The following is a 13,286-nucleotide window of genomic DNA, read 5'->3' on the forward strand; positions in this document are numbered from 1 at the left end:
ATGATTCCCAAAGTTTTATGTCCACTACTGACCTCTCCCCGACCTTCATATTTGTCTACTTTAGTTGGGTTGAAACTTAACATATCTGAGCAGAACACTAGATCTGTGCTCCCCACCCCAATCAGACTTGTTTCTTCTCCTTGCCTACTCTTTCCCATCTCAGTAAGATGCATCGGCTCCACCTCATCACTCTGGCTCACTGTGGTCCCTCATAAATCCTGTCAGTGAGTCTCATTGTCTCCACATTCAAAAACATGTCCTGGATCTATTTCTCACCACCTCTGCTGCTACCACCTTAATTAAAGCCACCATCATCTGTCATCTGACCACTCTAATGCCCTGACTAATCTCCCTGCTGCCAGTCTATGCCTCCTACTATCTTCCTACATAGTAGCCAAAGTAAACTTTTAAAAGCATAGATTAGATCATGCCACTTGCCATTTTCAAAACCCTAGAAGAGCTTCATATTATACATAGAATATAATCTGTATACCTTAAGCATGGCCTGTGGGACCCTATATTATCCAGTCCCTGGCTCTCCTAACTTACCTGTTCCACTCTTCCTTTCTCTCACTCCAGTCCTATCTTCATGATGTTCCTTCTTGCTCTTTCCTCCTTAAGGCCTTGAATATGTTGTTCCCTCTCTCACTTTGTTCAGATATCTGCACAATTGTCATATCCTCAGAAAAACCTTCCTTAACCACCTGTACATCAACTTAGGGATAAGATAGGAGTTTAGGTAAATTAATTTTTTATGTTAATGTTTGTATTGCATCTGTCTAATAATATTCTTTTAACCTATTTTCTAACAGAGAAAAGACGAGACGCCCCTAACGGTAAGCTTTTTAATAATTATTGATCAAATACATCTTAGATTATAGTTTAATCCTTATAGAAACATGTATCATACATTAATAACTAATATTTAGTATCTGATCTAATACTATAGTTTATTATGTTCTTATTTTAAAATAACAGATGATAGATGAGGCTTAGAAATGTACTATTTGGCTTTTTGGCTTTTTTCCAGGATGAAGGAATATTTTCTAGAGTGATGATCACTAATCTTATATCTTAATTCTGTATTCACAGTTAAGTAAATTTAGAAACTGTACAATCTAGTTTTAATATTTTTCTTAAAGGCACTAAATTTTGCCTAGCATATTTGTTTATTTCTTACTTTAGATTTATCTTTTTGTCTTATTTCAAAATACTTTTCACACTGATAATATGAAACTAGCTCCTTTCAATGTTTAGAACTACTAATGGCTGCACATAACCCTCCTCAATTTGATAATGAACACTTTGAAGTATTATGGATTCATTTATTTAAAAAAAGTACTGTATACTGAAAGCAATACCAAGATATAAATGACTAAGTCCCAGACCTGTAGGGCAGAAATTCTCATTTGGACTCTATAAATCCTCCCTGAAATTGTGTGCTAAATTTTATAAGTGTATATGGTCTTTTCTCTGGGGAGAGAGAATCCATGACTTTCATCACATTTAAGTGGTATCCCTGACCCTATGAATTAAATAACTATTGCCCCAGGAGCTTTCATTATAATGGGGAATATAGCTGCTGCTTTTTAAAAGCATCTCATCCTCTCATCAGAATTTAGAATAATTATTCATGGAAACAATATAATATAGAGTTCTTAATATATAACTGTTAATGATTGTTAAGGCCTGTTTCTTTTAAACAGATATATTGCTTTCTGATTTTGTCCTTAAATTTGTTTTCTACTATAAAAACATGACCCAAATATTGTTGTATTAAATTTTGGATTACTTGCCTTACCAGTTTTTATTTTTTTTTAATGTCTGACTACCTTCAGTAGTACTTACCATATGCCAAGCACTGTATACTTTGACTTTCTCTTTTACGTGGAAAATTTAATACTAAGTTTATAGGGCTGCTGTAGAGAGTAAATAAAGTACTCAAAGTGGTTAGCATAGTACTTAATAAATATGAGTTATGATGAAGACAATAACAATGATAATAATAGCAGCTACTATTTACTAATCATTGACAACCTGCCAGGAACTGTCCAGCAACCGTATGAAGTAGCTCCTAATATCCCCATTTTATAGATGAACAAACTGGAGCAGAGATAGGTAACTTGTTCAAAGTCACCTAATTAGTAAGTGGTGGAGCAGGATTCAGACTCGAGATCGAACTCCCAGTGGCCTCTTAGCTACTGTGCTATGTCAAGATGATTTTGAAGGGGAAACGGAGACGTAGAGAGGGTAAGTAACGTGCCTCAATTTACACAGCTAGTACATTGCAGAGGCAAAGGAAGAAGCAGCTGAGTCCAAAGTCATTCATCTCTGAGCCCTTAAAGCAGTATTGTAATTCTTTTTCCTTGTTGTGTGCTCAATATTTTAATCTCTTTTTTAGTTTATTAAATTATTTTGCCTTCTGTGAGCATATATCAAGCAGTGGGGAAGGCTTCCTGGTGGTGGCCTCTTTGGAGAAACTAACCTAAGATTTTAAAAGGTAGAAGTTGTACAAATAATAACATAATTAAAGGATATAATTATGGTTTGTAAAAAATATGTAATCTTTTCAATACATATCCATTTCTGAAGAGGTACATGATCCATGAATAGATAGAATTTGTATATTCTTCATTATGTGACAGTGGTGTCTCACAATTTTATTACCTCTACTAAGAGAAATACTCATAATTAATGTAGTTTTTTTCTCTGAGATTGATCTTGGTTTTAAATCTTTATATCTGTAGCTGACCCCTTGGTGGTGTTGTCCCAAACTTTTTTTCATTAAATGGATAGTTAAAAAAATAGAGTCATTAAAAGGCAAAAATACACAGCATATATTGCCAATGTTTATATACTTATTTATTTATAAAATATACATATAATATGTATATTATATGTATTACAATAAGTAATGAAATAATTATTAATAGAAATTTTAATATTTTTTTCTTGTACAGTCGCTTGTCTTATTCTCCTTACTGTGTGGAGACCCCTGTTTTGGAAGCAGTGTATTTTCTTCATTTGGTGCAATACTACTAGGTAGCAATGGATACCTTAACCACCTTGCAGTTTCCATGCTTTGTCTCAGATCATCATTTAGAGTATCAGTGTAGCAGAGCTTTTCAAATTGTAACTATTAAAAGGACACTTTATGTAGAAGTAACATACATTCCTGAAATGCAATTCAGTGTCTTTCTCACTGACTCCTAATCCATACATCTTTCTTTTTTCTTTATTGGTTAATCTCACCTGTTACCTTAGACAGTTTCCAATAAGATTTGTTCTCAACTTCATGCCTGCTTGACCTCAGAGGCCTCTGGGCCACCTGTTTCTCAGCTATTTTACCTTGGTGAGAGTTCCTGCTTTTTATGTAATTAAGGGGAAGACTTTAGTTTATTCTTTTAGTTTTAAAACTAACTAGAAATGCTATTCAATGAGAATATTAAAAAACCATTTCTGTGATAGTTGTCCTTAATCAGAAGAAGATAATTTGTTGTTTGTTTTTTTTTTTGGTTTTGTTTTGTTTTCCCAAAAAAGGAAAGGAAATAGCCCCCTCCATTATATATTTACTTAGTACATGTTCTTAGGATGAGTGTAATTTCATAAACGGAATAATTAAATTAAACTTCATTAGAAATGATTCAAGGGTATCTGTTGCCAGATCATCTAAACTTTACTTATTAAAAAATGACTCTGCCTTTTACTGGTTATCACTTATTTTACTGTCACTTTTGAAACAACTATTTAATTGGGCTTTAGAACACCATTTTAAATTTATTTCCCAACACCCTCAAACTCTAAAGTACTATGGTCAACCAAAATAACCAAGTACCTCATGTCCTGAATGTGTAGAAAACTTTTTTTCTGAATTGTGAAAGTTATTAGTGAATATTTATTGAAAGATGAACTATTGGACTACAGACCAAGGGAACTGATAAAATGATAATATTTATAGTGTTAGTATTATTAATCACTTTATGATTTGAAGTTTGTGTAGAAGGCACAGGAGTTAATAGAAAGGCCTAGTGATCTAGGAGCCAAGATAGACTTCACCTTTGCTTTTGATACTAATTGTGTGACTTTAGACAGATCATCTGATGTTTCTTGCCCTCAGTTTTCATATATAAAATGAAACATTTAGAAAAACTCTGATCTCCCAGCTAATAGTAATTTTCTATACATGTCTTTAATCTGGATTTTCTTAAATAGACTTAAATAATGTCTTAACAAGTACTAATGTAATTTATATGTAATGACACTAAATAGACAATGCCAGGGCTTTATAACTGTATGGCAGATGTGTAACAATATACCCATTTCTGGTTTTTGGGTAGAGGGAGGAATGGAAACACAGTGTGAGTACAGTATGAGTTCAGCTGTGTTGCTCATTCCACATACGACTTTTATTTTGTTTCTGTCCTCTTCATCCTTGAACTTTCTTCAGAAGTGGCTGAGTTATTTTCTCTAGTGAGTTATGAATTGCACTTATAAGAACCTTTATTTCCCAGAAGAGAATTAAATAGCTTGGATAATTTAAACTGTTAAACTTAACTTTACCCATTTCTGACCTTAGAACATCTGTAGTATAATAGTTTATTTTGTATAAGCTAAAGCAGCATAAAAATATTTTTATTTGCTTTTTTATAAAAGCTAATTACAGTTTACCCTTGAACAACGTGATTTGAACTGCTTAGGTCCACTTATATGAGGATTTTTTTCAATAAATATGTACAGTTTTGTAAATATATTTTACCCTATGATTTTCTTAATAATATTTTCTGTAGCTTACTTTATTGTAAAAATGCAGTGTATAATATACATAACATACAGAATACATGTTAATTGACTGTTTCTGTTCTTGGTAAGGCTTCTGGTCAACAATAGCCTATTAGTAGGGGGAGTCAAAATTTTTGCACAGATTTTTGACTGCTCAGGGTCAGCACCCTTAACTCCTGTGTTGTTCAAGGATCAACTGAATGGTTGTTAATTTTGTTTTGTTTTGTCTTCATGGTGAATCTGGTTGCTTTTTTAAGAGTGTGACAAAAGTAGGTTTATAGTTGTTCCTATGGAAAATAATATAATAATTAATAAGTAATAATGCAAGAATAAACTCTCTGTTTCACGTGCTCAAACTGTAAACCTAGTTTTGCCCTACCCTGTAGCTGCTATATGAACACCTTTTTAGGAAGGGTGGTATGTATAAAGAGAGTGCCCAACTCTGATACTCCTGAATCTGTCTTAAGTCAATGCTTAAATCCTATTCTATTTATACTATTGAGTATCAAGATAAGAGAGTAAAAATAATAACTTGCGGTATCTTACTGTGGACAGTGTTGCTCTTACTGATGGTAAAGATAAATTATAAGAAGAAGGGAAGCAGAAAGGGGAGAATGAGGAGTAAAATCAGATCACTAGATAAGTCTGTGAGAGTATGGGTATGAACCCCAGTTCGACCCTCCAACAGGCAAATTCTGGGTCTTCTCAGTAAGTCCCCTTATTTTGTGAAATTACAGCAAACACAGAAATCTGATATCTGAACAACTTTGAAAATCCAAGTCTTTATGTACTGTTTAATAACCCTTCTTTATTGTTTAACCTTTAATTCTTCTTTATCTTTTTTTTTTAAATTAAATGTATCTGGGTGCCATTGGTTAATAAAATTACATACGTTTCAAATGTACGGTTCTATAATACATCATATGTATATTGCATTGTGTGTTTACCACTCAAAGTCAGATCACCTTTCATTACCAGATATTTAACCCCCTTTACCCTTTCTACCTCCAACACACCCCTTTCCCTCTGGTAACCACCATACTGTTGTCTGTGTGTACGAGTTTTTGTTCATTTGTTGCTTTCATTTTTATATCCCATATATGAGTGAAATCATATGATTCTTGACATTTTCTGTCTGATTTATTTTGCTTAGCGTGTGCTCTCAAGATCCATCCATGTTGTCACAAATGGCAGTGTTTCATCCTTTCTTATGGCTGAGTAGTGTTCCATTGTGTATCTTTATCCAATCATCTATGAAAGAACACTTCAATTGTCTTCAGGTCTTGGCCACTGTGAATAATGCGGCAGTGAACGTAGGGGTGCTTATGTCTTTGCTAACAAGTATTTTCAAATTTTTTGATGGATATCCAGAAGAGGGGTTGCTGGGTCATATGGTAACTCTATTCTTAACTTTTTGAGGAATTTGCATACTGTTTTCCATAGTTGTTGTACCAGTTTACATTCCCACCAGTAGGGAATGAGGGTTCCTTTTTCTCCACAACCTCTCCAACAATTGTTTATCGAACAAGTAAAAAATTTAGAAACATGTGTACTTATTACATATTACTCGTCTTATTAATAGTAGGCATTCTGACAGGTGGGAGGTCATATATCATTGTAGTTTTGATTTGCATTCCCTAATAGATGATGAAGTTGAGCATCTTTTCATGTTATCTGTTGGCCTTTTGTATGTCTTCTTAGGAGTCTACCTCAAAGGCAAGGGAAGTAAAAGCAAAAATAAATGAATGGGACTATATCAAACTGAAAAAGCTTCTACACAGGAAAAGAAACCATCAACAAAACAAAAAGTCAAACAACCAAATGAGAGGAGATATTTGAAAACAGTACCTCTGATAAGGGGTTAATATCCAAAATATATAAACAATTCAGGCTACTCAACAAAACAAACAATCCAATTTAAAAAAATGGGCAGACACTAAACCTTTAATTCTTGATCCAGTTATTTTCAGATTATTTCTTGACACTGAATTAGCTCTTAACGATCTTATCCATATTATATTCACTAGCTTTCATTTTTTCCAAGAATTTATTTCTTGCTAACATAAGCAACTTTCTATGGAACTTTATATGAAATTTTAAGTAGAACTTTTAGACATTTGCATATTATATGTAAGTGAAGGAAATAGTGAAAGAAAATAGCTGGGTTTTGATGATATTAAACATACATATATTTCCAAATTGTTTACTTGTTCGAAAGGTGCAGATGGCTTTCATAATTTTATGGTAATTTTATTTCATCTTTAATGGTAGAGAGAAAAAGGGTTATAATTTACCCATGTAGGTAAATATGTTTCTTTCAGATAACTTTAATAGGATACCTTTGAGGTTTTCAGCACAATTTTTTAAGAATTACAGTCAAATTGGCATTTAGTGATCACTTAATATACATTAGCCTGTAATTTCTTGGGATTTTTATTTGCCACATGTTTGTGTTCAGGTCCCCAAGACCACCTCCACAGGTGGTGATTTGCTAGAAGGACTGAGAGAACCTAGCATATAGTGGTACTCATGCCAATTGTTTATTACAGTGAAAGGACATACAATAAAATCAACAATGGGAAAGACACATAGGGTTACCTCGGGGGAAACTACGTAAGAGTGTTTTCCCATTGAAGTCACAGGGGACACGTTTAATTTCTTCAGTAATGAATTGTGACAACACATGTGAAATGTCTAGAAGCTCATGAGAGTCTCAGTTTATTGTTTAAAGTCCAGGGTTTATTGATGGCTAGTCACATAGGTTGCTAATCACATAGTACATAACCAAGATTCTAAACTCCCAGAAGGGAAGCAGCTGTTTAGCATAAATCACATTGTTACCACAAATAGTTTAGAAATAATGAGCCAATCTTATCAGGGAATATTGAGAACCCTCTTGAAATCCAACTTTCCAGATACCAGCTAAAGGCCAACCTTGCAAGCAGGCCTTTCAAAGGGTAGTGTCAGGCCTGCTGTGTTTACTGTTTTTCTTCACACTGTTGATTGTATTTTATACAGCATTTAGAAAGTTGTCATTAATGTAATCATCTCGGGAATTTGTTCTGTTAGGTTTTGTTCTCAAATCGTGTTATTTGGAGGCAACCCAACTGCCCATCAGTAGATGAGTGGATAAAAAAGCTGTGGTACATTTACACAATGGAATACTACTTGACTCTAAAAAAAGAAGGAAATCTTACCCTTTGCAACAGCATGTTTGGATCTGGAGAGCATTTTGCTAAGTAAAATAAACCAGTCAGAGGAACATAATTTCACTCATAGGTGGAATCTAATGAACAAAATGAACTAACAAGCAAAATAGAGACAGATTCACAGATAGAGAGCAATCTGACAGCTGGGGGGGGGGGGGGGGGCGGGGTTGAGGGGCTGCGGGACTGGAGGGCTTGAAAAATAAGGAGAAGGAACTCGTGGACTTGGACAACAGTGTGGTGATTGCCGGGAAATTGGGGGTGAGAGGTGGGAGAAGAGGAAGGCGGTTATGGGGGAATAAATGGTAATGGAAGGAGACTTGAACTTGGGGTGGTGAACACACAACACATTGTACAGATGATGTGTTGTTGATTTGTGCACCTGAAACCTATATAATTGTTAACCATTATCACCCCAATAAATTCAATAAAAAGGAGACTCATGTATTAAAATGGTACTTCTAAGGAATATGTGTTGCCTTCCAGGTAGTTTTAGAAGGAATTTTTAAGTTGAATGCCATTTTGTTCAGACTTATACTTTTAAGACCAAAAATATTTTTGTGAATCATAAAACAGGTTTTGTTCTATTTTTTGTGCAACTTCTAAAGATGCTATTAATAATATTTGAAGGTGCCTGAGATAATTTTACTGTTGGATCATTGCAGAAAATGAGTGTTTTGAGAATTTTTTTTCATCTTAAATTTTTAAGCTCTAACTCCTGAAAGTCAAAGTATATATATACTGATGGGGAAAATATTACTGGACTTTAAGTATGGCAGTTTTGGGGGGGAAAATAACAGTAATTGCATAAGTACTTTTTTCCTCATGAACTGCTGAAATTGAAATGAAGAGGTAAGACTAGATTTCTTTGTTACTATTCTTGTTATGTGATATATACCACTTTATCAATGACTAATGTGTTGGGTGTGAGGCAATTACAGTAAATATATAAGGGACCAGACAAATCAGATTTAAATTCTTGTTGAAAATGTGTATCCTTCATGAGATTTAATGTTACAAAAATACAAGTTTGCTTTGAAATAATGTATGTATGCTGATATGTTTAAGAATTTATTACAGGTTTTTAAAATTTAGGCAGTACTTTTTTCATTATTTATGAAAATTAGCCTGCAAGTTTAAAATTTAAATAATTTATAATAATGAAGCAGTCCTTTAGAAAAAGACATTTAAATTATAAATTATGATGGTAGTCATTGTTATCTTAAATTACATCCTTTTAATATTATTTTGACTTTATTTGTAGGTCCTAATCTACCCATGGCAACAGTTGACATTAAAAATCCAGAAATCACAACCAATAGATTTTATGGTTCACAAGTCAGCAACACCTTCCATACCAAAGAAAAGAAAAAAGGGAAAGCTAAAAAGAAGAGGCTAACAAAGGCGGATATTGGAACACCAAGCAATTTCCAGTAATACAGCTGTTTTTTTTTTTCTTTATTTTTGATTGATTCATTATGACTCTTGGCTTTTAACTTGTTAGAAAATTTTTCTTTTGATAGAACCCTTACATTTATCACTTGCATACTTTTCAGTTACAGATTTTGCTGGAGTTTTTTTTGTTGTTGTTTGTTTTTTAAGCTATTGTTCAGTGGCCTTTTTGTGAATCTTAAAGTTTGTTTTACTTTTTCACTTATTAGAAAAGAAAAATTAGATAAAGTTGTTTCTTTAACTAATTATTGGACATAAAAATGATTTCTCAAACTTTTCTCTATAAAAAATGGTATTTGGCAATTGCCTAGAGGCATTGTCCTATTCTGTTCGGGTGCTATAACAGAATACCACCGACAGGGTAGCTTATAAACAACAGAAATTTATTTCTTAGTTTTGGAGGCTGGGAAGTCCAAGATTGAAGCACTGCAACACTTGGTGTCTGGTGAGGCCCCACTTCCTGGTTCATAGACAGCTGTTTTCTTGCTGTCTAGGGCCTCTTTTTTAAGGACACTAACCCCATTCATGATAGGTCCACTCTCATGACCTAATCGCCTCCTAAAATTCTCACTTCTAAATACCATTACATTGGGAATTAAGTTTTAACATATGAATTTTTGGGAGACAAACAGTCTCTGAATACATAAGCAGTTATTATTTTATTAGCTCATTACAATTCCTTTCATCTCATATAGATAATGTTTGTATTAATATGCAAGTTTGACAGTTAAGGAAATGAATGTTCAGAAAGATTATGCAAAAATGTTAAGACTCAGTAGCAGAGCCTGGGCTAGAATCCTGGTCTCCTGCCTACTTGTGTAGTTTTTCCTTGAATGTCATTATGTCTGTGAAAACTATTAGCTAAGGCCAGCAATTCAGTGGGTGGGTTGGATTTCATATATATCATGGTTTTAATGCCCTTTGTGCATGTTTTTCCCTATCTTCTACTTTAGGCACATTGGACATGTTGGTTGGGATCCAAATACTGGCTTTGATGTAAGTGTCTTTTCAAGCCATAAACATTACTCTAAATATGTGGGAATATTATGGCCTATATTTAGATTTTTGTTTTTATTTATTTTTGTGAATTTAGTGTTTATTTGAATGTGCTTGTGTTTATGTACACATACCACCACTGAGGTTTGAAACCACAGTATTGCTCTATGGCTAGGTCTCTAAAGAGAAAGTTTTTATATGCCTTGGCTTTATTTTACTATATAAGTAAAATCCTTGTGTTTTGAAAGAAAAGAGAAGAAAATTATTTCTGCTTTATAGTTATTTCAGGGAAATAAATATATGCCAAATTGTTGGAAAGTACTATAATCAAATTCTGAATATCCAGTTGTTGAATCATCTAGGCCTTTTCATTCTATTCTTTTTGGTAATTTCATTAATTAATTTATAGACTGTGAGCAAGATGGGTGGAACTTGGGGCAAAAAAAGGTGTTCAGTATTTTATCTCTATTTTGGTTACCTAAGTAATATGTATTTCACAATTGACAAATAGTCAGGATTTGGAAGAATTACTTTGAAAAGGAATATTTGTGATTGAGGTTAAAAATCCTTTTTGTTGTTTTTGTTAAAACTACAATGTTAACTCCACAGCATTGAGGGCCTTTTTGTGTTGGACACTATACAGGGTGCTTGAGGTTATAAGGAGGTCTCGTTCTCAAATTTTCAAATTGATTTGTGTGTTTTTGTATTTATTTGTGGTTATAACCAAATCTTATTTAGGAAAATGTAGAATAGTTGAGCATTAAATTTGTCTGAATCATGAATGGGTTAGAAAAAATCTAAATGAAATGTCCTATTTTTGAAGGCAAGGAACAAAAAGATGAGATAAAATATAAAATCAATTCTTATCTGTTCTTTTAATAAGGAAGTTTAGTTAGCATATAAATAATGTAACCGTATTAAAAGTTTATAAACTTAAAGTAATTGCATAAAGAGCACAGATGAGAATTAAATTTTATTATGCTTATTTTTAAAAATTAGGATAGATTTTATAGTTAGTAGTTATTTTATCTGTTGTAGCTGAATAATTTGGATCCAGAATTGAAGAATCTTTTTGATATGTGTGGAATCTCAGAGGCACAACTTAAAGACAGAGAAACATCAAAAGTCATATATGACTTTATTGAAAAAACAGGAGGTGTTGAAGCTGTTAAAAATGAACTACGAAGGCAAGGTAACTTTTATTTCTATTTAGGAATCCTGATTTATTTTTTTCTTTTGAAACCTGAGGTGAATTTCATGGAAGATAACCACACACATTATTGTGAACCTTTCCTTAAGCAAATGTTTGAGTTTATGCCTAACTAGTTTGGCCCAGTGTACTATGTTTTACATTATTTTTGTATAACTAAAAACCTTGACAAAGTTTTGCTTATTATCAAAGTATCTTATATTAAATTTATGAAAATTCATACAGAATCTTCTGGCCGTTCTATTTTAGAATAAAAAAGTATGGTTGCCTAATATTTTTCTTAATGAATCTTAGAAGCCAGTAAAGTTGTTTTTATTACAATACAAAAGTAGTAATTTAAATATAATACTACCTAATCAGTAAAGTGTAAGCATATTCAGAATATAAATAATGAAAATATTTCTATTTATTTTTAAATACAAACTTTTTTCTTAGATAAAGTATAAAATTTGTCCTTTGGTACCTGAAAGCACAAATAATTTGCAACCTTTTAAGATCAAAGCACCTTGTATTTTAGTTGTATCTTAATAATTGTCATAATAAAATGCAAATACAGTAACTCTAAATTTTCCAGTATGGCAGTCGTTTCTTTGGCACCTTATTTATTTGGTGCTGCTTTTCCTCTTTTTTGTTTTTGCATACTTATAATAAACAGTTAAGCAGGGCAAAAGCCTCTAGTTAAAGCATTCTTCTGAAGAATTTACCTGTCATTTTAACTTAGGTGTTTGACTTACCTGAATTTTTTTCACTGCTGATGTTCATTTAATCTTCCATTCATTCGTTCATTCATTCATATATTCAGTAAATATTGTTATGCCAGCACTAGTCTCTACTCAGGATATTAAAATATAAAGATATGGTCTCTGCCCTCAGAAATCTTAGAGTCTAGTGCAGATACATATATAAACAGGCATTTGGTCTTAATTACTATTGTGGAAATGCAGTGCTAGTACCACTGAAACTAGTATGATGCTAATTTATCTTACTTTGTGAAATAATTCTACTTCTAGTTTCTGTGGATTTTTAATAAAAAACACCTTGAGCCACTGTACCATTGTTTTTATAACTGCTCCCAGAGTAAGTCAGTTACTGTTAGTGTACAGATGATGGAAGGTCTTAAGGGCCCCTGTGTGCTCCTTGACTCTCCTTTTCTCCACTATTACCACTCACCTTTACCTCATACCACCAAATGATGCTCAGGGTCTCAGCTCTCTGTTTTTCTAAGTATAAATTATTGTTGACATTTATTAGACCATCCATACTACTCTGTTTCACCTGAATACCTGTAACTAAGAGTTAACTATATTAACTTGATTGGGTTTGTGGGGTTTTTTTTAAACTCTGTTATTACTGTTTGTCATTTTCATCGATTTTAAAATATTAAAATAGGCAAGGCTTTTTCTCAATTAAATTACCTAAAACAAAAAAAGACACAGACATTAAAAAAACAGCACTGGGAACAGAGTTAATTATTAATGTACTCAAGAACCTAACTCCTAGTGTGGAACCTTTTAGATACCAAATGGTGGTTTTTGTAAAAGATAAATTTTTTTAAAGGAAGAAAAAATATATATTTCTTTTTATTAAGGAACTATATTCTAGGCAGAGCATGTAATGATTTTTAGAAGTATGAAAAAATTTAG

General features: G+C 32.8%; 1 protein-coding gene across 1 annotated transcript in view; it reads left to right on the forward strand.

Annotated features, from left to right (window-relative positions):
- The window catches only part of WASL (WASP like actin nucleation promoting factor), a 76,349-nt gene that overhangs the window by 44,401 nt on the left and 18,662 nt on the right, over positions 1–13,286 (forward strand). Inside the window, exons 5-8 of the mRNA XM_016213342.2 lie at positions 813–836; positions 9,250–9,418; positions 10,391–10,433; positions 11,472–11,625. Coding sequence (XP_016068828.1) covers positions 813–836; positions 9,250–9,418; positions 10,391–10,433; positions 11,472–11,625 — 390 coding nt within the window. The remainder of the gene's footprint in view (positions 1–812; positions 837–9,249; positions 9,419–10,390; positions 10,434–11,471; positions 11,626–13,286) is intronic.

This window comes from Miniopterus natalensis, chromosome 10 (genome assembly GCF_054644295.1).
Source record: "Miniopterus natalensis isolate mMinNat1 chromosome 10, mMinNat1.hap1, whole genome shotgun sequence".
NCBI classification, from domain to species: domain Eukaryota; kingdom Metazoa; phylum Chordata; class Mammalia; order Chiroptera; family Miniopteridae; genus Miniopterus; species Miniopterus natalensis.